Source organism: Drosophila biarmipes, chromosome 3R (genome assembly GCF_025231255.1).
Source record: "Drosophila biarmipes strain raj3 chromosome 3R, RU_DBia_V1.1, whole genome shotgun sequence".
Lineage (NCBI taxonomy): Eukaryota > Metazoa > Arthropoda > Insecta > Diptera > Drosophilidae > Drosophila > Drosophila biarmipes.
The window spans coordinates 29126802-29152310 of record NC_066616.1 but is presented as its reverse complement, the minus strand read 5'-3'; the positions used below and the strand labels follow the sequence as shown (position 1 = coordinate 29152310).

General features: G+C 45.5%; 3 protein-coding genes across 30 annotated transcripts in view; 1 reads left to right on the top strand and 2 right to left on the bottom strand.

The window, feature by feature from the left end:
• LOC108025198 (uncharacterized) overlaps positions 1 to 25509 on the top strand; it is a 44594-nt gene that overhangs the window by 4357 nt on the left and 14728 nt on the right. For 12 of the 28 annotated variants that reach the window (XR_007764755.1, XR_007764754.1, XR_007764760.1 and 9 more), the window contains exons 3-15: positions 2790 to 3749; positions 4123 to 4327; positions 6372 to 6497; positions 6554 to 6904; positions 7291 to 7903; positions 17860 to 18842; positions 19882 to 20098; positions 20234 to 20548; positions 21110 to 21735; positions 22080 to 22217; positions 22277 to 22411; positions 23092 to 23277; positions 25259 to 25381. Coding sequence is in view for 1 of the 28 variants with exons in the window: in XM_050889431.1 (XP_050745388.1) it covers positions 3640 to 3749; positions 4123 to 4327; positions 6372 to 6497; positions 6554 to 6904; positions 7291 to 7903; positions 17860 to 18842; positions 19882 to 20098; positions 20234 to 20548; positions 21110 to 21735; positions 22080 to 22217; positions 22277 to 22411; positions 23092 to 23277; positions 25259 to 25381 (4128 nt within the window). In the remaining 27 variants the exon portion in view is untranslated. Of the gene's footprint in view, positions 1 to 2789; positions 3750 to 4122; positions 4328 to 6154; positions 6264 to 6371; positions 6498 to 6553; positions 6905 to 7290; positions 7904 to 11560; positions 12341 to 12856; positions 13059 to 16136; positions 16208 to 17859; positions 18843 to 19881; positions 20099 to 20233; positions 20549 to 21109; positions 21736 to 22079; positions 22218 to 22276; positions 22412 to 23091; positions 23278 to 25258; positions 25382 to 25509 lie in introns of those variants that run through there. The other 16 variants (XR_007764763.1, XR_007764762.1, XR_007764776.1 and 13 more) reach the window with 11 other exon arrangements.
• LOC108025037 (uncharacterized) lies at positions 14 to 329 on the bottom strand. Its single transcript, XM_017095293.1, is given in 3 exon segments — positions 14 to 135; positions 138 to 202; positions 280 to 329. Coding segments are annotated over 3 exon segments (237 nt in total).
• LOC108025201 (APC membrane recruitment protein 1) lies at positions 5386 to 6201 on the bottom strand. The gene has a single exon (XM_017095523.3). It carries the CDS (start codon positions 6090 to 6092, stop codon positions 5706 to 5708), a length of 387 nt encoding a protein of 128 aa, XP_016951012.1. The 5' UTR covers positions 6093 to 6201; the 3' UTR covers positions 5386 to 5705.

Below are 25509 nucleotides of genomic sequence, written 5' to 3'. Positions count from 1 at the left end.
CATAACTGGCGCCTTAATCAATTGATTGAGGAGCCCAGCGATTGATTTCCGGTATTAAATTCGGAGCTGCCAGCAGGACCTCACTGGATGTCCTGTTCCGCCGTGGCCCATAAAGCAGCCACTTAAGCCCCACAAACAGCCAACGCAGCCATCAATTTTGCATGGCACGTTGGCGCTGTTGTTGCAGCCCATGCTGCATCTGCTGCATTATCAATTCATGAGCTGCCGCTGAAACACAAGACAGCCCGTTCCACAGGCCGCATGCCATCTGCCATATACCAAAGGCAGGATACACGCCATCGCCGGAGGACCTCTGTGGATGGCAGCATAAAGCAGGCCCATAAACACCATGGAGCTGGATTTTATCTCGCTTGAACTACATAAGTTATAGGCCAAGAGGGGGTTGCAGCTGCACGGCGAGAAAAAGGAGTTGCTGAGGGATTTTAGAAGCGATTTGGGATATATTATATCATGTATATACAGCCTTTTCTATTATTCATTATATTATTCAGGATATTTTATATATTCTTTCAAAACTTATCTCTAAAATGTATTCCAATTTTATTATATTTTTAAGATTTATGTTTGATCAATATTGTATCTAAGTATTTAACAAGAGCTATGATTACTTAGTTAGGATTTCTTTAATTAAATAAATCACTGTATAAAGTGTAATTTGACTTATCAAAGATGCTTAAGATTTTTATCTATTTTACTCCTATTTTTTGAAAGAGAGTTAGTGTGCTTTTCTCCCTCTGTAAATATGCGAGTTGGTGTGTTTGCCTGCCCTAAGGATACGCCATAAAGCAGCAATAAATACACATTCATGAGCGAAATCAATCGCATTTTGCATGTAGTTGATGATTCGACATGGATTTTAATGTTTTCCCAACCAAATAGGATTGAAAGTGGGTCGCACAAGTTGACAAAGTCTGGCAAAGTACATATTTCCCCAGGGAGTGGGAAATTGTTCTCAGTGCTGCGAGGGTCATAACCAATGCCCACTTGGGTCGGACCTCTCTGACCTGCTACTCCTTCTGCAATATTCATGCAATCAAAGCTGCATGGGGCTCCAACTCCTGCTGCAGCTGCTCCCGTCTCAGTTGATCCCTTACCAGGCTTTCAGATGGGATTAGAGGTCGATATCCTGGCTAAGCCGCCTATCTAACGGGCATCTGGCTTAGTTTATTTTGCGCCAGCCGCCTGATGGCTTTTAATTACGATGGCTTGGATTGCTTCCTGGCCCATTGAATGCTAATTTCGAACGCCTTTCAGCCGGAGGAAATGAGGTGCATGAAAGCATCTCTGGCTCCCCTGCAAGTGAAGTGTCTGCTTCCGGTTGCACTCTGCAGTCCTCCATCGGGTTTGTCTATATATAAATAGCCTACTCGGGCCCCCATCACACCCACTTTGGCTCACCCCTTCGCTCTTCTGTCTGGCCAGGCAATCTCCTCTTATGCGTGAGTGTTTGCCGGTGCACTGGGGAAAATAACAGGGACTTGGCCTAGGTCCTATTCCATTTTTTTAAATTTATAATAAATCTTAAATACCTTTTTCAATCAGAAATAATATCCTTTTTATGTTTTGAATTCCATGCTATAGTGGATCAAAAGGAGTTTTTAAACCGTAAAAGGAATATTTGCATGTTTCGAGAATTGGATAAAATAATTTGTCACAAGTGTATGAGAGGGAGCTTTTTAAAGAATAAATAAAATATTACACACAAATTCTTATTCTTCTTTTTTTACTGTATATCTTCCAAAAATGCAAACAATTAAATTGCTTTTTAAAGAACTGCAATACCAACTGTTCCAAAATAGTACTAGATATATAGGACATCCCATTAATTTTTTTTGTGCTCTTCTAACTAACTTCTAAAATTTCTAGAGTATTTTTCCATACGAAATAATAACATTTATAGGTTTATTTAATAACAATATTTTCTCTCAGCGCACATGTGCATGGCCTCATATATATTCTCGCATTTTGTTCGTGCGTCACGGTGTCAACCGCAGTGCCCCGTGGCCCCTGCCCGGCCACTACCCTCCGCATCCTTTCGACCCCTCCAGCTCACTGGGGGACCTGCCCGGTTTTGCGGCTGGTTGTTTGCCCTGGCACGTTGATGGCCATAAATACAGTTACATATGTTTGCATTGCGGCCAGATACTGACCACCCCAGCACCTCCGGGACGACCCCCTATGCCTGCGTTGCCCGCACCGTTCATCTCGTTAAAATTCTCATTTCCTCCGCGCTTACTTTTTGTTTGTTTTTTAAATTTCGCATTGCATTTGGTTTACGAGGTTTAATTAAATGTTTCACTCGGAACGAAAGAGTTTTGCCACCATTTTAGCACTTCAGTAGTAGAAAGTAATTTAATTTCAATTTTTCTGTAAACCTATTTTACCAAATGAATCAGGTATTTTTAATGCAAATCGAAATACATTTAGGCGAGGTTTGTTATAATATTAAAGTAGCAGAAACCTTTAAACTCTGTTATATTAGGTAGTAAGGCCTTTGGAAATAAAATGCTATTTGAGGTGCCTAAAAGTATACAATAAAAAAGGAAATATCTGTATTCATCCTACCTCAGAGCTTAAATTACTTAGCATAGCATACTTTTGGACATCAAAATAAACATTTGAAAGGGATTTTAAAACTCTTTTTCTAGTCCGATCTGATCTAATGAGTTAACTTTTAAATCCTATTTGTTTATGGCTCTACTTTTCAAGTAATAAATTGTTTTACATTTTTAAAACTAATTTCCTATTCCGTTTTCTCTTCCTTGCAGTGCTGAACAACTGGAGAATATAGACGACTCCCTGAAAAACCGCGGGGCCTGCGAACTCGCAACGATCTCAACGCAAAAATGGCACCGAAACGCACTGGGCAACTACAGCAACAAGGGACGCAACCAACTGGGCAAAGGCCGCTGCAGCAGCAACAGCAATTAGAGACAACAACAAAGGCCCGGCAACGATATAGAGCGGTGGAAAAATGAAACAAAAAGCCGAAACGAATTTTCCACTCAAATTTGCATTCAGCCAAAGAAGTACGGAGGTCTAGCAAAAAGGGAAGAGGAACAACACTCGCAGAACAACAAAAAACGGCGCACACTAAGAAAGTCGCCAGTGAAAAGGGGTCAGAGGGCACGCACAAACAAACAGACCGCATAAAACTCACATAAAACATTCAACACACAAACGGACACAAAGGACGACGAGTGCATTGTGAACAATTTTCAACGAATTTCCAAAAGTCTACAAAACAAATTTAACAAAAGTTCATTACAAATAACAAAAGAAAGGCATAAAAAATATTTGAAATTTGCTCTGTGATTTTCTATCAGAAATGGTTTAGTAATCCAAATAATAATAATAATATTTAATAACACAAAGTATTTATAAATATTGCTAAGCTGCATTCCAAGCAACTGAACAAGAGAGAAGTTTATCAGATCCCCAAGGAAAAGCTTTAAATTCAATCGAAAACGTAAACCGAAAATTTCTATAAATATTACCAACCAAAGTTTACTACACTGCGCCTAGGTAGAGCAGCCAACGCTAGTCAAGTACCGAAACACGTCAACGAACTCCGATCAGAACCATAATTCCCGTGAAGGACATCCACAGACCGGAGCCATGGACGAAATGCCCGACCTGTCGCACCTCACGCCCCACGAGCGGATGCAGATCGAGAACGTGCTCATGCGGCAGAAGCAGGAGGAGGAGAAGCAGAACGAGATCATGCGGTGAGTTGGGGGATTGCAATTGCAGTAGGGATGCATGGGGATGTATATCGGAAAAGTCCGGTATCGTATATCGACAAAAATCCCAATTAACAGCTTATCGGAAGTATCGTAGTCTCGTAAATGATATAAATGATATATTTTTCTATCGCAAGATATCGATATAATATCGATAAAATATTCGATTTATTAAGCAGTCCTTAAATATTTTTGCTTTGCTTATATTTTGACAAGATATCGATACAGTATCGATAAATACATAAATATATCCCTGTTAGTCAGTCATTAAATATCTTAGGTTAAATTATGTTTATATCTGAAATGTACTGTGTGAAATTCCTTTCTCATGTTGATTTCCCATCTTGATCCACTGCAGGCGCAAACAGGACGAGGTGGTCACGCTGGAGATGCAAATCAGACAGCGCTCCGAGCAGCAGAAGAAGGCCGGCGTCGAGCTGGATGCCACCTGTCACATATGCCTTAAGACCAAGTTCGCCGACGGAGTGGGCCACATCTGCCACTACTGCAACATACGCTGCTGCGCCCGCTGCGGCGGCAAGGTGACGCTGCGCAGCAACAAGGTGAGTCGGCCTGCCACCCATTCCAATCACCTGACAGCCACCCAGGATTCCCTCTTCCTTCACTGGGGCTCAGCGCGCGTGACAGCGGAAAAATAGTCTAGTTTATTTTGCCTTAAGGGTGTCGAGCTCATTTTCCGCTCATTGACAAATAGGACAGCGCTGGTGCCAATATTACTGGCGACCCGGCTGCCGCTTGACTAAGCAGCCATCACTCATACGCCCCATTGCCACATCGACATGGCCATTGCCATAGGCCACAGCCGCTTGTTGCCAACTGTCCCCAGTGACGCGCGGAGCGCCTGAACAAATGCCCTTTGTCGCCTCGCAGTCCGCCATCGCGGCCAGGATAATTGGCGATGGGCGAGTGGGCGACTGGCTGGTGCGGAGGACATTTGCCTATCCCAAGAGCCAGGCCACCATCTCTCCTCTGCCGCCAACCCAACGCCTCTCAATTTCACACTCATAATTCAGAAATAATTCTCAGTTTCGAGCGCTGCCTCTGGTCAAGGATATGAGATGACGGAACCCCTTGGGGTGCCAGAAATAGATTATAACTATGTGTAATATCTTTCTGGGCATCGGAGATACACCAAATCGTGTGCTATAAATTGGCTTGTTAGGAGGAGATTTATAATTGCAGTAGGGGTTATCTTGCTGAAGTCAAGGATGCTTAAAAAATGGGATAATGGCATGGGATTGATATTAAATATATTTAAATTGTTAGGTCTATCTTGTTAAAGTCTAGGCTAGTTCAGAAACACCACTCCTCATTGATAATAAAAATGTATTCTTTACTTTATATGTATATGAAGCATTTCCCCGCTTATAACTTGACCTCTTAAAATACATCCCTTTCTCTAAAATATCTTTTCGTTCCCATATGAAATACCCTTCATGGCTGAATATCTTTCGTCCCACATTTTTCGGGTACCTTAACCAGTAACCTTGATGGCAGGATATCTCCAGCTGGCATTGAAGAAAGTCCCTCCCAATTCTTTCTTTTGAGTCCACTGCACCTCTCCCTCCGCTCCACCCCCTCGCAGTGCATTGCATTTCAATTACACTTTTTTCAATTTTTATTTAACTCAGTGAACCGTTTCCTTGGTTGTTTGGCCCTCTGCTTTTTTGCGCTGCCCCGGCTTATCATTTTCTGGCCCTGCTGCCAAACGTTTTTCCGTTGAACTGCTGCCAAAATGTCACACACATACGAACAAACAGAGGGCCCCGAGAAAAGGGCAGAGACGTGGGTTTTCTTTTTGGGAGCGGGAGAAGGGGGTTGGGAGCTGAATGCCAGGGCGCAAAATGAAACGAGATGGGCCAACAACTCCGAACAAATGCCAAATGGAATTTCAATTTGGCTGTGACACGCCTGCACTCCTCAGGCCGATGTGGAAGATCTGAAGGCGTGGAAGCAGACCGTCAGGTGGCAGAAGCGGTGCCGCTTCACCTGTCGATCCTCCCGGATCGGACACACAAAATGCAGATTACTGAATCCGGCGAAGTATTCACTATCCTTCTGCTCCACATAGGTGGTCATGAAGATATTTGTGCTCAGAAAGTGGAAAATTTGGCTGAAGTAGTAGAGCAACCGGGAGCCATCCTCGAACACGACCTCGTCCTCCGACTCCTCCGACTCCTCCTCCTCCGCCTCCTCCTCCCACTCCTCGTCCCACTCCTCGTCCTCCTGTTCCTCCTCCAGTTCCTCTTCGGATTCATCCAGTGGGTTCTGTATGCAGCTTAAACTCAGATTTAGTAACTCGTCCATGGCCAAAGACTAGTTGAAAATTTGAAAGTGTGTCGTTGGAGCTCGTGTAAATTCCCCGGAACGTGCCGGAAACTTGGGTGTGTGTTGTCGAATGATTGAAGCACCTGGGTAGACTAGATTGGCCTCAATCCTTGCGGACATACAGGAAACCCAAGGATTATTCTTAAAGATGTGGGTTGATTGGTTTTCCTTTAAATGGGAAAGGGATTTGGAGTCAGATCACCAAAAACTTAATCCTTAAGAAATCTTTTTAATTCATATTTTTACTTCTCCTTCCAGGTGATTTGGGTGTGCATCCTGTGCCGCAAGAAGCAGGAGCTGCTGTCCAAGACTGGCCAGTGGATCAACAAGACGGCGGCCCAGCAAGATGGTTTCATCCGACGCATCGAGCCGGATGGCAGCAGCGTAAGTAGATGCTGGAGCTTGGTTTATCAGGGTGGCTTATATGGTTTATACGACAGGACATCTCGCAGCACCCCATCGTGGATCCGCACGACACCACGGACAAGCGGCCCAAGCTGGAGCGGACGCGCAGTGCCGCCGAGAAGGAGAACCTGCCCATGCAGCGGGCGGGCAGCATGCTGCGGCGCCAGTACTCGCAGCAGGAGCAGCCCACCAACCGCCGCCTCTCGGCCTCCGACAGCGGGATGGACCCCATGATGAGTCCCGGCCAGCAGATGCAGCACCACCAGCAGCAGCAGCAGCGCTCCCGGATGCAGCCCATGAATCCGCAGCAGGCGCAGCAGGGATACGGAGGGCAGCAGCAGCGGTCGGGTGGCGTCTATCCCGACGACGATCCAAGATACTATCAGGTAAGCAAAATACTATATATTAAAATATGTTAATAACATTATGGTAGTTTAGTGAATGGGATTTTGTTTGGATTATTAAAAAATAAATAAATAAAAATATTTTAAAATGAACCATTAATTAACGAGTTATAAGCAAATAATAATCAAAAGTGCGAGAGGTTGGTGATATGCATGCAGCAAATCAGCTGTTTTATGAGAATAACCGCTAGATGGCGTGTTAGCGAAAACAGCAGATTTTCTGCATGCATATGTCCATTCTCCTAGCACTCTATTTGTATTAGTTATAATACGATTTTGATTCTTTTTATAGATGTCATTTGGCAAGTTATTTAAGATTACCATTTTTGGTGGTGCAACATTCGTTAAACTTTATTTATTATTTGCAGGGTGAACTGGATGGCCTGATGAGGCAGCATCCGCACCTGGCGCACCCCAGCCAGGTGCAGCCGCAACATCAGCCGCAGTCGCAGTCGCACACGCAGCACCAGCAGCAGCAGCAACACCTAATGCCGCAGCAGCATCGCCAATCGCCGCAGCAACATCCGCAGCAGCAGCAGCAGCAATTTGCAGCCAGGCAGCAACAGCAGCAGCACCATCAGCAGCAGCAATCCTACCAGGCGCAGATACACCAGCAGCCGCAGCAACATCCGCATCCGCATCCCCATCAGCAGCAGCAGCAGCAGCACCAGCAGCAACATCAGACGATGCAGCAGCAGCATGGCCAGCAGGCGGGGCAGATGGGTGGCTACCAGAAGCCGCCACCTTTGACCCGCAACCTGACCATCAGCGGGGGTCATGCCATGGACTCCAGTGCCTACAGCCAGCAGCAACAGCAGCAGCAGCAGCGGCGAGCCCTGGCCGGGTCGCAGTACGCCTCGCAGCAGCAGAGATCCTTCAGCAGCTCGGAGGAGGAGTTCCAGCAGCAGCTGCTGGCCGCGCAGGCGCAGGCGGCCGGATCGGGGGGCGTGGCCACGGTGACCGCCGGCTCGGACTATGACGGTGAGTTGAGACGTTTTGTCCAATTCGCATCCATCCCTGCCCTCAATCTCTGCTCTATCTCTGAGATCCCCGACTCTGTCTATGCCCTGATATCTATCTTCCCATCGCTTCCATATCTTCCGCTCTGAATCCCCCGCAAGTCAATCCCCCCAAATCCAATTCTAAATGTATCTCTCTCTAAAATTCACTATCTATCTCTGTGTAAACTTTTTTATTGACTCGCTCGCTCTACAAAAATCCTATATCCTTTATAAGAAAAAATAAGCAAAACTCTTGAAAACGTAGCACTCTCTTGTCTCACATTGGTGCGTTGTCTTTTTCTTTGACTCGTTTTTTGAGATCCAACATTCGATGTTCTTTCCAAAAACCAAAACTCAAATGTCTTTTTGAATTTCTGTTTTGCCTCATATTTCTGTGTTTCTGTTTCATCGGTGTATATACTTTATGTGTTTTTTATTTTTCAATGTCTATTAAAGTGAACCCAACCTGTAAGCTAGCCTTAAGCTAAATTTAAGGCCTTAAGTTCGATTTAAGCTGGCTAAGGAAACCCCTAAATTTGCGCTTAGCACAGAAATGAAAGTTTAAGCTGTTAAACTGGCAAAGTTTGCGCCAAACACTTGCCACCCGCAAAAGGAAAAACGCAACGTGCATGCCGGGGGTTATAAAAATAGAGAGCTCGCACAGACACACACACACACACCGACAAGGGGAAAATCGCGGGGGAAAAGCGAGGAAAAGCTGGGGAAAAAAGTGAAAAGCGAAAGGCGAATGGCGAGGAATGTTTTGTAGCGGAAACATTTCGATGCGCTTATCTCGGGGGCACTTGACTCGGCGAATGCAAGGGAAAATCTGTGAAAAGGGTGGCGGAAAAGCGTGGGCGGAGCGGAAAAGGGGCGGTGGCACGGTAAAAGCGCCCAAGAAGGTGCCGCGGAAGCGGCGAAAATAAAAATAAATTGTTTACAGAGAGCGGCCAGAAGAGCCACTCCTGGACGCTGCATACTTTCACTCGGCCTCGCGATGGCCGTTAAATGCAATCAGCATAAATTATATGCCAGTGAAAGGCAGGAAGGTTGCACACAGCTGACCCGAAAACACATTTTCCATCGGGGAAAGGCAGTGAAAATGGGGGGCAAGGCAGGCAGGCGGGCGGGCAGGCAGCAGACCGAGCAGCTTTTCCTTTTTGGCAGCCACCACAAAACATCAAGAAGTTGGCCAAGCAGCTGCACTTGCCTGATGATGTCGCTCGGGCCGGGGGCTTTTCCTTCCGCCAGGGGGTGGCATTTCCTTTTCGGGGGGAGGAGGGGCCATTCAGGGGGTGGCTTTCCTTCGTCTGCTCTTCATGTTTTGAGAGATGCCGGGCCACGTTGTCAAGTGCGATGCTGGCAAATTTATTATCCTAATTAGAAAGTTTCTTGTTGGCACTTGCTGCAGTTCTGCCACCCTTAAGCCCAACCCCCTCGCTCGCGCTCCCTCTTTTTTCCACTCCCTCGACAGGCGACAGTTTGGCATGCACTCAGAGAAATATTCATCAAAACTAAGAATCATTACCTATTAACTGCAACTTATATACAATATAAACTGTCTTAAAAATATAAATTAAATTCCATTTTAAAAGTAGAGATGTTTCAAGATATGACGATCAACAGTAATTCATAAATGCTCATAAGTTTGAACAGAGTCATAACTTAACTAATAACATCACTACACTTTTCAGTGTAACATTTATAAGAACTCTAACTTATTTTCTTCGAGTGCCTGTTTCGGTGGCAGTGCAACATGCGGCGCTTGGTGATTTAAATTTTTTATTGCTGCACATTAGCGCGCAAGTTTCTGGCAAGCATGTTGCACTTGCACCGCCCACCGCCCCCTGACAAGCACCGCCCACACAACTCCTTGTGTCATTTTCAATTTCCCAACAAACTAGCATATAATAATTATTGATTTCAACTTTGGCCCCCGCAAATGCTTCACAGCCAGTGTGAGTGCTTGTGGGGCATAAAATTAGGCGCACAAAAGTTACAGGCCCACCAACCAACCACCCCCCACTCAACCCACCCACAACCACCCAAAAAGGCACCACCCACCTGATCTGGCGTGCAACCTCGGCGATAACCAGGTGGGCAAACTTATGTCTGCATCCCGTAAATTAAATGCCGAAATGCAGCAGAGTGATAAAGAAATCGAAACCGAAGTGAAAGTCTCGGGGGAGGCGGAGAAAGTGGGGGGGAGGTGGGTGCTGGACTGGGTGGATGCCATGTGGTTCGTGTTCCCGGTGCAACTGCACTCGGAACCCACCTCAGTGGTGCCCATGACAACCCACCACGCTGTGGGTCGGTTCACAATAGCCCACCGCCAGACGTCATGCGTTGGAATTTCCCGTGCGAAGACTCGCTTGGAAAATTCCCACACACCATAGTGGTGAGGTAAGGCGCATGCGCTGTATTCTGCCACCCCCCTTGGCACCCCCTTCGTTGTTTTTACATCCACTTCCACGAAAGTGGGCGGTGGGCGGTCAAGTGGGCGGTAAGTGGGCGGGCGAGGCAGCGGAGCAGCTGATGTTGGCGTGAAGCGCGCGTAAACCCACAAAAAGTTGTGCTTAACCCACGATTGGGGAAACATAAAAGGGGTTAATCAGTTACGGCCACAAATTAAATTAGTCAAATATATGTTTCTCTGGTTTTTACTTAATTTTTAAAAACTAAAATATAGTAATAAAAGAAGGTAGCATACCAGAAAAATATCTAAGTTTCTTGCAAGGTTAAAAATAAACACAAAAGTCTATAAATTTTTGCAGAAAATGTACATTTTATTTTTATTGAAATATTGAAAAAGCTTCCGATTTTTTTTTTTAATATTTATATTTTTTTTAACAAGTATTCCACATTTAAAAGTTCAAAATAACATTAAAAGTGTTAAAAACCTGAATCCCTTTTTTTGAACATAAATTTATTCTTTAAAAACAAGTAAGGAAAATTAAACTAAATTACCTGGAATAAACTCTTAAAAGTATTTATATATATTATAACTGTTATTAATGGATTTAATTTTTAGTCCAGCCTAAGTTTTCATTATACTTTTAATTATTTTAGTGTTATTTTTAACCCTAAAACGTTGCCTGTATCCTTTTATTTCGGGTAATTTGGCATCTGTGAACTCCTGAACTCTTTTTAATAACTATCCCAATCTGCGTCACGTTGGCCACTTTCGGCTTTTCCGCCTCCTGGTGTCTGCAAGACCGGGGGAGTCCCCTTTCCCAGCCTGCCAGTTGGGTTTCCCTCGCAGCGACGTCATTTCATTCAGTGCCTCCTGGTTTTTGGGCTTGTGCAGCGTCATGGTGCCTACTACAGCCAGCCAGGATTGCACTTGCACTTGCAGTGGCGGTGGCGGTGGCGGTGGCAGTGGCAGTGGCTTTTCCCAGCTTTTCCGCATCCAGCACGCGCTGAAAAACCAACCACCCACCGCCCAGCGCCCACTTTTGCTGGAAGCAAAGACAAACACGTTGACTTTGCCAGAGATTCGCCTTGAAGGTGGCAAACACGAGCACAGGAAAAACCCGCTGACCCTAAAGTGGGCGGTAGGCGGTGGGCGGGTGCTTCTCTGAGAAATGGGTGGTGGGCGGTGGGCGGCAGCAGCAGCAGCTGTCAATGTTATCGCTGCTGGCTGCGGCGTCGACCGAGGCAGCGACTGCGGTGTTGGCCACGCGCTTAACTTTATTTTTAGTTCGCCACTGGAAAAGCCATGGGAAAATGGACGCCGTGTAACATTGTTATTGGAAATGTTGTAGGCTCCAACACGAACAACAATAACAAAAACCCACCGAGAGAGAAAGCGAGAGAAAGTGGCAGAGAGAGAGAGGGAGAGAACGCGAGTAGGCGCAAGGGAAAGCGAATGGCAGCGTAAAGCGAAAATTCCATTGAGATTTTTTATGAAATCGAAACGAAATTAGTTTTCGATGAACTTTAAAGGCGAGTAAACAGCCGCAGCGGTCCTTCTCGCAAAATTCGCACGTGTGTCGCAAAAAAAAAATAGAAAATATTCTGCTACCCGTAATATAAGCAAAAATACGTTTGCTGGAAAATCGGAAAATCCCCGCTTAGCGAAATACGAGCGAAGGCGAAAGCGGGCGGAAAACGAAAGCCAAACATAGTGAAATGTGAATGTTGAGTTAAAAATAACCTTGGGCGGAAATTGTCAAGAATCCCCAAATAAAATACAGGAGTTGCAGGAGGCCTGACATGTGGCTGTCGGGCGGAGAAAGTGAAGAAAGTGCAGAGAGCGAGCGGCGCCAGTTAAACATAAAGAAATGCACTTAATTGGCCATGAGGCATGAATAATTGACCACTTGGCATTGAGCAGCAGCCAAGGCTAATTGGCCAGCCACAACCACGCAGAGAGTGTGTAAATTAAAGTTAAAGTGAAAGTGAAAAAGAGGAAAAGGTAACCACGACCTTGAGATCGCTTCAAATCCTACCCAATCGAGCGAAAGCGTACCCAACAGCCAGGGCGAAAAAAAGCAAACAAATTTGCTCTCGAATCAGTCAATCGACTAACAATACACTGCGCAAATTGTGGCGCCCAACGGACGCTTTTGCATATGGCCAACCACCCGAACCACTCGCCCGCCCACCGCACCGCCCACTGAAGCACTCACCCACCCACCTACGACCCCGAACCCAAGGCACTTGCTTGGTGGGCCTAAAAACCGCCCAGCCACCCACCAGCACACACACCCCCGCAGAAAAAAGAGGAAAAGCGGAGGCAACTTAATATTATTGTTTTATTTTTGTTTTCTTTTTGCCATTTGGCTGTTGGTTAGCAGGTAGAAGAAAAACGCTCGATTTGTTTACTGTACTGCCACGCAATCTTTGTGTGGGTGTGGGTGTGGGGTGGTGGGGTGGTTGGGTGGTGCTCCTTGGTGCCACCTGAGCCCCAGAGTGTGTGTGAGTGTGTCTGTGTGCGGGGTGGTTGGCTAACATGCTCAGCAATTTGTACCACAAATTAGGCAGCGGCCTAAAACAGAATTCCAAAACAACAGCAGCACCAGCTTAAGGGATCCGTAAATACAAAAAGCAAACCTACGCAAATTGCAAACTTATGGATATATAACTTACTGAAATTCCAAATTAACTAAACTAAGAAAGCCGTGATTTTCGAGGTGAGTGTCAGTTGCAGTTAGTGAAGCTTCTCTTGAATTGCACCCACAACAACCACCAAAAGAAACCAACAACTGCCACACACACCCAGATCAGCGAACAACATTCAGAACCACAAACAAAACGCTTAGACAGCCAAAAAATGAAATATTTAAATGCAAAATGCAAATAGATTAGCACCCAGTATACAGAAATGCTTATAGCGCGCAAAAAAGTCTGACAAATGCCAAAAAATAGAAATTCTGCCAAAAAAACAATCAGTTACAACAGCAAAGCAGCTTCAACTACAACAAAATCAGTTGAATTCGTCGAAGAAGAATGCAGAGTAGCCAGTTTTGGTTATGAGCCAAGAATTTGATTTCCCTTGGTTAGGTTTTCAGCAAAGTATAGTTTGAATTTATAATTGAATTTATTATTAAATTAAAATGTGGAGCACAACTTCTTATAATGTGTATTTAAAGGGCTTTTATTCGAAAAAATACTGTTGGTAATGTTATTTTTGGTTTAGTATATTTGTTCGTTTAGTAGATTTATTTATATTATTAGTATATTTCTCTAAAGTATCTTTAAAAAAATATTATTTAATATTTGTATTCTTAGACAGTATCAATTGATTTATACAAACAAATACAGCCGAATGACCTTTTAGAAGGTTTATAAAATATTTTTATGAGTTACTGAAGAATTCGCGAGGTACAGATATTTGTTCAAACAGAAAATACCAGCTCTTTTCGTATTTTTTTTTTATAATTTAATGTCTACAAAAAATAAAGGTTTTGTTTAGGAAATGAAATCTTACTAAAAAGGATCTTTGGCTTAAAATATCTTTAAAAATAAAAATACTGTAATTAAAGAGAGATTGCTTAGACTCGTATTTCTTTACTGAGGAATTACTAAAGTTTTAAGCCTAACAAGACTATTATAAACTACGCTTATATTTAAATTATTTGAAAGTAAATAATTAGCTGTTAAACTGTAGTATATTTAATGAATTTAGGCAGGTGACTCCACCCACACTCATGCGAACTCCACCTCACTTGGCCGCAATACAATGCGCTTTATAGAGAGCTCTCGGTGTGTTAGTTACACGTTTCAGCTTCCGTGTTAGCCGCAAAATGTGAATGTGTGTGCAATGGTCAGCCCCACAAACTTCCAAAATCCCACCCCCCCGAAATTCCGCCCGCAACTGTGCAACAAATTTGTGAAATGAATTACATTTTCGATTAAGCACACAAAATCAATGGGTGCCGGAGGGCCCAACCTTCCCAGGGGCGGGGGACTTTCCCAACTAAAATGGCAACCGCAACATCAACGCGAAATGTGTCGCATATGGGCGACCAGGCTGTGAATAAGTAAATATAGACCGCACATCCTGCGTGGGTGTGCCAGTATGTGAGTGTGCGTGTGGCCAGGATATGCGAACGGGTGTTTGGGCTATTTTAAAATGCCAGCAGACCGAGGCGAGGATCCTTGGGGAGTGGGGCTGAATTTAATTAAATCGTTGACCAACACTGCCAGTTGATGTGTGTGGTCGTTGTTGTTGCTGTTGCTGTTCTGCTGTTGTTTGTTTGCATGTGCAACTGTGCGTATGAGTGACATTAATGCGAACATTGAGGCTGGCCCACGCAGAAAGTGCGTGAGTGTGTGTGTGAGAGAGTGCCGCCTGTTTGTTTTCCCTGTGTGTGTGTGTGTGTGTGTGTGTGTGTGCTATTTATGCGCCTGCGTGTGTGTGCGAGTGTTTGGAGCGGTTGGTTTAAAAATAGCACAAGCCACGGCTGCTTTCTCCCATTTCTCCTGCTCGGCGGCTGATGATGATGATGGTTTTACTGTCCTTTTGCCAGCCCAACGCCCATTATACCTTCATCCCGCCCCCCTTCCTCCCCGCTGTCAACCAAACTGGCTTGAATTTATGGCCAAAAATATAAAACAGGAAGCAGCAGCAGCGGCACACACACGCACACATGCATGTAAAATTTGTTTGATTTTTCCTACTCTTTGTTTGTTGCACAATGCGATGATTGTGCGCAGCCTTTCGCCAAACAAAAACAACACGAACAACAATAAGAAAGGTCGCCAAGGGACAGAAATGACCGTGTTTTTGTGTACATTATTGATTTTTGCTTTCTTTTCTTGTTCTCTTGCGCCTTTCCCTGGCTGGGCCCACCACCCCACCCCCTAAGTTTTTCCGCCCAAAAGCAGATTGTGCGTGTGGTTTCTCAAATAATTTACTTTACTCTGGCTTTGTTTCACTTTCGTGCCTTCATTTGTTTACATTGTTATCGCTTGGTCTTGGTCTGTTTTTATGTAATTTTTTTATATTCCCCCTTGTTTTTACTTTTATTTTTTTAACTTACTTGTTTTTGTTTAGTTTGCTGCTGCTGCGGCCGTTGTTGTTGCCCATTATGCGCACAATAAACGTTTTGTATCGTGACCAAAGTCAAATGAAAGTATGCCAGGGGTATGGCCCACAAAAATCCCAGAGTATGGTTGTGTGTGTGTGTGTGGGGGAAAACTAGTTTTTCTTTCGCACCCAAGGCGATTGTCTGAGTGTTGAGTGTTGGCATGTCCAGGTCTGCGGCTGTGTGAGTGTGCATTTGTTTTAAAGAAATGGTTGGAAGTGCGTTTGCAACAACTTTTATTGCCTACTTTCAAGGGCGAAAAGTAGGCTGCCATTTTTATCGAGCACAAATGTATCAGTAATGAAAGTTGGAAAGCTTTTAGACTGCTTATGAGAACTCATAATTATAAGTAATATATGTAGCTTTGTAAGGAACACCATAGATATGTATTGTAAGCATTGCCGATGTTGAAATCCCTCAGATACTGAGATACGAACGTATTTAGTTTACCCCTAAGCTAGGCTAGTAAGCTAGTTAAGACTTAGTGTAACTCACATTTACCACTCGAAATCACCTTTGAAATATTGTTTTCATATATTTTTCTCCACTCTTTCTCTCTCTCTGGTCTACCCTGAAAATGAAACTCCAACCAACTTGCCCGCCACAAAAAACCAAAACCCCCAAAACACCCAATGAATATAAAATATAACCAAATAAAAACCAAAAATAAACATCGAATAGCAGGTAATTTTGGCGGCGTTCAAGGTGTCCCAACCGTACTCTCGCCCGGCGATCTACAGATTCATGCAAATGTAAGCGAAAAGAATTGAATTCAGGCCCAAAGGCATTTAATGCGAATTAATTTGAATGTGTGTGTCTCTTCGATGTTATGTTTTCTTATGAGTTTCCCCCTCCCGCCACCCACACACCCACGTCACTAGCGAAAGCAAGGAATGTGCGATTTTCTTAGTTGTTAACTTTGTTTCCTTTGTTCGAGCACTATCGTCTCAATCACCCACACTTTCTCCCTCACACTCTCCTCCACTTTCTCCTACCTAGAATTTTTTGATAATAGCCATTCTAAGCTGGTGGTGATGCAATCAAGCTCAGTCCGCATTTATTTCGCTTCAAATTCTACTCTCTCCCTCTCGATCATCACTCGATTTCCTAGAAACACACCTGTCTACAAAACACTTTCTCTTTTTATGGCTGTGAACACCTGTGTTGTCGTTACATGACGAGATTTTCCAACACTTTGTATCCTTATGTATTCGTTACTTTTTTATGTATCTTCTACGTTTTTAAACCTACCTGTAAATGTGAACTGAAACAAAAAAAGAAATTTCGACAAAACAAGAAATCTTGGTGAATAATTTGCATGGATATCGTAACGCTGTTTCCCGTTTCCTCCTTACTTCAACCAGAATTTACACTGCCCAACACACACACAGAACACCCGACCAGTCAGTTTACACTGTCCCCGAGGGCCAACCATCTGATTACCCCGAAATCTTAGCTTGTATCTTAATGCTCTTGCAACTTTTAGCCACAACAGATAAGTATTTCAAAACCTCGTAACGCTCCGAACCCCTGAAAACCGGGCACATAACCCCTGAATCATATATTCCCCTGGCCCCTGGCACTTTCTTTAGTCCCAGCAATCGCTGGCACTCGTAGCTCTAGTCGTAGGTCTACTTATGATACTCGTACTCCCCATACTTAGCTTATTCATGCAGTTCTGGTCAAAACTGTGGCACTGTCGCTGATTTTTCGAACATTTTATAGACATCACTTGATGGAGAATCAACTCGAATCAATGGAACTTTTACTTGTGTCTTTATAAAATATAAGCCACATGCTATTTCATTTAAAATTTGGTTTTAGTTTGACTTTAGGTCCTACGTAAAACTCAAATTATTCTGTGCATTTAGTTATAAGGTTTTTAACTACTTAAAAAAATCGTCTAAAATTATTAAAGAAATTAGAAAATTTCTTAACCATCGGTTATCCTTATGTTATAGAGAGCACATTAAGAACTAGTAGCCACCTTAGTATCATTAATCTGAAAAATACTAGAATCTTAAAATCCTTACATTTACTGAATCTTCTATGAAATTTTCGAAAAACCCAGGCGTTACTCCATTTGCCACAAGAACTCCAACTCACTGGGCTGGATGAGAGTCCCCAAACTAAGTCTTATATCATACGTATTTATTTGCTTTGAACTTTTGCTTTCTCAACCGATCGATTACCATTATGATTGTGTGCATTTGTTGAAACATCTGAAAAGGACAACAAACTATGGCAGGCAAGCGGCGCAGTCCCCCCGAGAAAACGAAACCCTGAAATCCCCCGAAGAACCCAAGAACCCCCCGAAAGAACCCCCCTAAAAAGAAATCCCCCAGAGCAACCCCACGTAGTAGCGTTTATAGCCACACCCAATCAACATCTACCACCCCTACAGGCGGGCGCCTCCAGGTGCGCACCTCTCTGGATCCGTGGCGCCAGCAGCGCAGCCTCAACGAGCGGGATCTGCTCAGCGCCGGCGGCGGTGGTGGTGCCCTAGGCGGTGCTGACTTCCGCCATCGGCTCTACGCCTCCGCCGATCAGCGGGATCGCTACGAGCTGCAGCTGCAGCACCGCGAGCGCTTGGAGCAGTATCCGCTGACGCGCACCGCTCGCTTGGACGTCCAGCAGCGCAACTCGCTGAACCGCAGCAACCACGAGCGGCACTTCTCGAGCGGATCAGGTGGAGGAGGAGGAGGAGCGGGTGGAGCGGTTGGAGCGGCTGGAGCCGGTGGTGGTGCTGCTGGCGCTTACCGACGTGCCCCGCCCTTGGCAGCCGCCGGCGGCGGTGGCAGCAGCAGCAGCAGCACCACTAGCAGCAGCTACTATCCCCAGTCGAAGCAGCCGCAGATTGTGATTGATCGGGGAGCGGGACTGGGATCGGGCTCTGGCGTGTCCATGGCAGCGGCGGAGGCCGGAGCACGGGGTGGCCAGCGTGGTGGCCTGCTGGGCGCCACGAGGGGCGGCGGCGGCAGCAGCTCGGTCAGCTCCACGGAGGCCGCCTACTGGGATGAGCCGGCCACCAGTTCCTCCTCATCGGCGGCCCAGGACTCGCGACGCTTCACCGAGCGCAGAATAAAGAAGACGGTGCGCTTCGATGCCCATGACGAGGAGGCCTCCATACTGGCGGCCACTGCCTCCTCACTGCCGCCGGTCACGGGAATCCTGCCCTCCACGGCCGTGGATGTGGGTGCGGCCACCATACTGAGCAGTGGCAAGAGCCTGGACGCGGGCGGCATGGGAGTGCCGGTGGGAGGCGAGTGGTCGCGCTGGGAGGCCGAGCGGCAGGGCAGCCAGGACTCGGCCACCAAGGATTCGGGCATCGACACCAGCAGCACCTTCACCAGCAGCGAGGACTCGAATCGAGGAGATGGGCCCAAGGTACACATGGCCAGGGTCCAGATGGGCAAGAATGCATTGTGTCTGTGTAGAGTCTCACTCTTTGTCTCTTTCTGATCCCCCGCCACCCGTCTGAAAACCCACTTTCCGTTTGTCTGTGTGAAGAAAAGCCCCCGGATGATCCCGATGAGAAGATATCCCTTTCTGTTTGTTGTTCTTGTCATGTCCAAAAAAGCAACCATAAGCCCAGACCATTATCAAGCTATGATATCGTTTTTGGTTATCACTCCCAGCTCGCAACTAACTTTCAGCTATTACGACCAAACATCTTGACAATTTCAGCATACAAACTCACTGAAAAGAAAGCAAAACCCCCAGAGATATTCGAACTCCCCCCCCCCCCCCCCCCCCACAAAGTACAATAATCTAGCATGTCCTTAAGATACAATTTTCCGAACCCTCTAAGTGTTGTGCTTGCATGCAGATACACCCCAAACCAACCCCTCAGCACGCCCTGCATGTCCTCTAAATGTCGTTAGCCACCTTTCGAAATTTTAGCCATTTCGTACCTCTACTTGAGGTGACTCTTGAAACGTGTGTGTTCTCAAAACAAGTAGGAAAACCAATGAAAACCCATGAAAACTATGTATCTATATCTATGCGCTATGCCAAACTATCCGTGATTGCGTAGAACACGTTTCTAGCCTGTAAGAAACCAAAAACAAAACCAACTTGAATGTGAAAAAGTGTACAAACCGTTACTTTCTACTGTTATACATATGTTTTTATCGTTTACCAACTCTAATTGTAAGTTTAACCTAGGGTTTAAGTTCTATGTCTAAGGCCTGCGGGCGGTGCCAAAAAAAACAAGCTAACCAAAAAACAATTCTACTTCCCGCATACGATGGCTCCCCACCGGCACCACCACATCCAACAACCTCAAAAATCTATGCACGATCATCTGCAATCCGAACTGTAAACTGTACAACCACCAAAAAAAATATCCAAACCCCACAAAAAAAAAAAAAATATAATACCATCACCAAAACCAATTACCATCCATAACCACAAATGCAAATAGAATCCGGTGAATTGGCAAACATCCGCGGACAATACTCGCCTGATCGGGCACATGATATTGCGTAAATACTATGACGGGGAGGATATATTAGGCTTAAAGGTCAACGGCGGTCAGCCCCTGGGAGCGGGAGCGGGAACGGGAGGAGGCCCATGCGGGGCCATTGTGGAGAAGGTGAAGCGCGGATCGGTGGCCGATCTCGAGGGACGGATTCGACCAGGTAAAGTGCATCCCCCATCCATCTGCCATCTCATCTGCTGACTCTCTCTCTCTCTCTCTCTGTCTCTTCTATCTGTCTGCGATCAAACATCCCATCTGAACCCGCATCCACATCCAACGATCATCCATCCGCCAGGCGACGAGATCCTCGAGTGGAATGGCCGCGGGCTGCACAACAAGAGTGCCGACGAGGTGTACGACATCATCGACGAGAGTCGCCTGGACGCCCAGGTGGAACTGATCGTGAGCCGGCCCATCGGCAGCGGCGGCGGCGGCGGCAGTGGCGGGAGCAGCAGCAACGTCAGTCCGATCAGCGGAGCCTCCGGCGGATCCGGCCACAGCGGTGTGCCCGCCCGGCGCTCCTCGGCCAACTTCCCGCACAGCGGGCTGGCCAGCAGCATGGCCGGCAGCGCGGTGGTCAGCAGCGGCGGACGATATCTCCAGCGCAAAGGTACTATGTCGTGGCACATCTTGTAGATGCGGTTGCCATAGGGGTTGTGTGTCTGTGAAAGAGCGTGGCTAAGTGTGACTGAACATGAATCACATTACATTTTCCAGTTAAGAATTATAACATTAACACATTAAACTTATTTTAAAGTAATAGTTTCTTTATAAATACCTATATCTTCTTATAGTAAACACATTAAAGATACAGGCTTTATAAGCAGATAGAAAAAATTATTCCAATAATAATTCAAAACGATATAATAACTATAATTAATTAATACCATGTGTCACGTTACTCAGAGTTCTGTTAGGATATGTTGATGAGAGATCGATCTATAAAAGGAGGTACATAAATCGATTTACAGATCAAATTTTAGTTCGATTTTCTAAGAACGATATGTTCAAGCTGGTGCCTTTACATCATTTCCATTAAAGAAACTACAAGATAGTAACCGAAAAACTGACAGTACCACAAAGAACACGCCAAACCGACTTAACAGCAACTCCAATTTGTATATATCTTAAACCGTAGGATCCTAACTCTAATAAAAAAATCCCCACACAGCTCCCGCCGTCGAGGCCATTGAAATCCACCGGGACAAGCCCAGTGTGCTGATCACCTCGCCCGGCTCGCCGGACATCCACACGAGTGTTTCCGGACCTGGTTCGGTAGCAGGATCGGGTTCGGGCTCAGGATCTGGATCTGGACTCCGGCAACGTGGCGGCGTCGGGCAGACGCAGCGCCTGGGACCAAGCCACAGCACCCACAGCCACAGCAGCAGCGGGAGTGGCAGCGGCAGCGGCAGCAGCACCAGCAGCGTCCACGCCCCCGCCTCCGCCCACGGCCCCACCCACGCGTCCGCTTCCGGTTCCGCCCCTGGCGGCCTGCACGGCACAACGACGGCGGGCCACCATCACCACCCGCACCACTACCACCCGCACCAGCACCCGCATCCGCATCAGCATCCGCACCAGGGTCCGCCCGCCGCCCACCTGCAAGGCCACGGGGTGGGCGGTGGCCTCGGCATGGGCAGCGGCTCCGGCACCACCACACAGCCCATCCCCATCGAGGGGCGGCTGCAGCTGAAGCTGGGCTACGACCAGAACACCCTGCAGCTGATCGTGACCCTGGTCTGCGCCACCGGCCTCTCCCTGCGCCAGAGCGGAGCGGGCCGCAATCCCTATGCTAAAGTGAGTAGACCAGTTCGAACTGGAGATTTATTATAACTTATCTTAGGTCTAAAGACTCAAAGTCATATCACTTAGTAAAAGAAAAAGATTTTCTTGGTAAATTGTTTGAATAATTTTTCGTAATCTTAAATACTTAAAATAAAAAAAAACAGTTTAGTTTCGAATAAGTGCTACCTTAAATTTAAAGCAATTTTGTGCCTTGGTTTTATTTTCAAAGAATAAATGGATTAGGCTATTTAAATTTAGGAATACATTTCCGAAAGAATTTATTTGTTTATTTTAATTCCCTTCTAATTTCCATTCAATATATTTCATATTAATGGATGCTTATTTAATTTTTACAGGTGTTCCTTCTGCCCGATCGCAGCCACAAATCCAAGCGGCGAACCAAGACGGTGGGCACCACCTGCGAACCCCGCTGGGGCCAGACCTTTGTCTACTCCGGTCTGAGACGCTGTGACCTCAATGGCCGCCTGCTCGAGGTGGGTTATTCCCATTAATACCTGTCTACGAAATGCATTCATTTGGTTAATCTCCAAAGGTGACGCTGTGGGACTATGTGCGGTATGGGGCGAACGACTTCATCGGCGAGGTGGTCATCGATCTGGCGCACCACATCCTGGACGACGAGGCCGAGTGGTATCAGCTGCAGCCCCACCAGGACACCTCCTATCTCGTATGTGTGGGCCGCGGCTCTTTAAGTTCGTTCATTTGGTTTCCATTTTGCGTTCGTTCGTTTCCGTTTCCTGGTTGTTAAATAGGTGTTGGTAAACACTTGAAAACGATGGAAACACACAGAGTTCAGAGTTTCAGACCCGCGAACGAAGCTTTGGCGAGTGAAAAACTTAACACAAAACTGGCTAGGAGAAGAATGGAAAATGTTATCGTTTAATTATGCTTATTATTTATTGTATTGGTTTTGTAAAGCTCGATGTTTAGGCTGGTTTAGTTTTCACCTTCACTTTTTTGAATAAATAACATTTATTATACTTAAGTACTGTCTTAAGAATGAAAGCGAAAGTGAAAGTGAAGGCCAAAACAGACCTGGTAATGTCCATTACCCACCCTCCACCCCCGCAGCAGCTGCCCGGTTTGAAAACAAAATTATTAACTCCAGCATTGTCATAATCTGTTTATTTTTTCGTTGGTTTTTTGTCCTGCACCCGCCAATACATCACCACCCAAAAAATAAAACACCATCCACCATTACCAACAACAACAACCACAACACGTGCGTTTCGTTACGTTAACCAACAAAATTGCGACGCAAAATTTATGACAACAACCAAATAACAACCACACAACAACCATACAACAATCATACAACAACCATGCAACAACCAACAACGAAAACAGTTACGTGACGAGGGCAGCGATGTGGACGGCCTGATACTGACACCGACAGATCATTTATCACCGCCGAGCACCATGTCGCGTCTGAGCGACTCGGACACCACGTCCGACTGCGACATCGATGGAATGACTCCGGGGGCCAGCATCTCGTCGATGGGCAGCTCAGCGAGTCCGCCGCCCCTGCTAGAGGTAACAGTCACCACCAACAACTTCAATCAAACAACTAACAACTATAACAACTTTAACAACAACAACATCAACAACAGCCTGAAGTGCAACATCAGAGACATATTACACTGAACACCACAAAACCGAAATTGAATTTATTATTTCATACATACGATATTACATATGTATATAGTACACACGGAGAAATTGGGGAGGATTTCGCATCCGAAGCCAAAACAACTGACAGCAACAAGAGTGAGGACGCCGGGGACACTTACACGCGCATACATTAGACTTCAATCGCAGCTTGCCACTTCCAGTGGCACTCAGACCCTCACACAGATACACACATACAAGCGAGCATTTCCGCCCACTGCGCTACCCACTCTCACTCACACATGCTCACTTTTGATGCGAAAAACGAAAACCATACTGTCTGTATACTCTTGCTTAGGAAATAGTTGGGATGGATACTATATGAGGTTAATAAAATCCATAAGGATGTTGCCAATAATGATGAAAGAATTCCATTTAGGGACTACCAGTAGTTTATTAAACTATATATAATAAAAAATAAAGTCTTTCAGAATCTTTTTATATCATTAATATCATTTGAAACTCCTTTGCTAACATAATTCAAAAGAAATAAGGATAAGACTGGATCTTCTTAGACCTTATAAAAGCAAGAGTATACATTCGTTGGTGCTTTGCATAGTGTGCTTTCTTGGGTTCCCATAGTTTGTTATCTCTCTCTCTCTCTATGTGTGTGTTTTTTTCTAAATGTAACTCACATATCACATGCCATGGGCAGCATCAGCATAAGCATCACCCTCAGCCACCCAACGAGTTGCCCATCATCAGCACAGCAATCGCAAACAAAAAGAATAAAGAATAACCATGCCATGTGCTCTATGAGAAAGGACTCCATTGCGGTTCCAGTTCCTGTTCCTGTCAGTTATCAGTTATCAGTTCGCATGCCACAGCACACAGCAGAACACGAACACAAGAACCCCTATACCAGAACACACATACTCGTATGCCAACTGGTTCATGGTCAGGGACAGAATCGGACTGCTGCCGACTGTTCATGTTTTTGGCCAACTGAACTACAAGACATGACACCTCCCAGCAATTGTACAAAGTATTTTCGTTATCATGATGTTTTGAGTTCGTTTGAAACTTTTATTCAACTAATTGGTGTCGTTGTTTGGTTGTGCGTGTGTTAAATTTTTCTCTCTCTATCTCTCGAACTACTGCCTCTATCTCTTCGAAGTCTAAACTGTCGTTCTACTAACTCTCTGTACTAAAAATCTTAAGCCCCGAACACCAAGCCCGACTTGGACGCGTCTTTTCAGCTAACTAACGATAACTAATGCATTTAAGATGGAAATAACTCTAACTAACTAGTCTAAGTCTCATAAGCCGAATGTTATAAGTTAAGCAACCGTGTAAACCCAAACTTGAGAACACATACTGTCTCCTAAGAACCTATCTCTCTGTCATAAGATCCACGATCGAACAGCCATTGAAGAGCACTTGAATACTCGACTACTTGAAAACTTGAAAACCGCTTTGCATGCCCTTGTAGAGTACCGCTTTTGCCCATCTATCCATCACTTAGCACCTGCCAATTGCCCGCCCTGCTTTCCTTGTGGCTTCGTCACCTCGTAGCTTTAAGTGTGTAGCGTTGCGTATACTTGATGTGCGTTGAGTTAATCGAACACAGACCCCCAAAAGAGACACCCCCGAAAACAAGTAAAGCCCAGTGACACTCACACAAACACAATGTAAGAGGTCGATATTTAATATTCCACACATTAAAACCGCATCACACTGTGCTCTCCAGACTCTCTCTCCACTCATTTTGATCATATGTAAATTTCTCTATTGTCTACTCCTTCTTTTTCTCTCGATTCTGAACCCCCACTGAAATCCAACCCGAAACCAACCACTCCCCACCACCCTGTTGGAACCCTTTCGTCCCGAACCACTCCGAATCCAGCTCGATCTAAACGAGCGTCGGTCCCGACGAGACATGTCGCCCCAGGGCCGCAAACGGGTGGCCGGGATGGTGGCCCGCGACTACCGCACTGTATCTGGCATTGGACAAAGTTACCACAATCAGGTTTGCACCCAAGCTAAATTAACGAACCACCTAAAAATATGGCCAAAAAGCAGGCTAACAAACAGAACAGTACAGACAACGAAAACACTTCCGGGTTAAAGATAATATCAAACTCGAGCTAGAAATAT

Coding starts and splice junctions, on each gene's coding strand:
- LOC108025201 (XM_017095523.3), bottom strand. CDS start 6,092: ATGGACGAGTTACTAAATCTGAGTTTAAGCTGCATACAGAACCCACTG.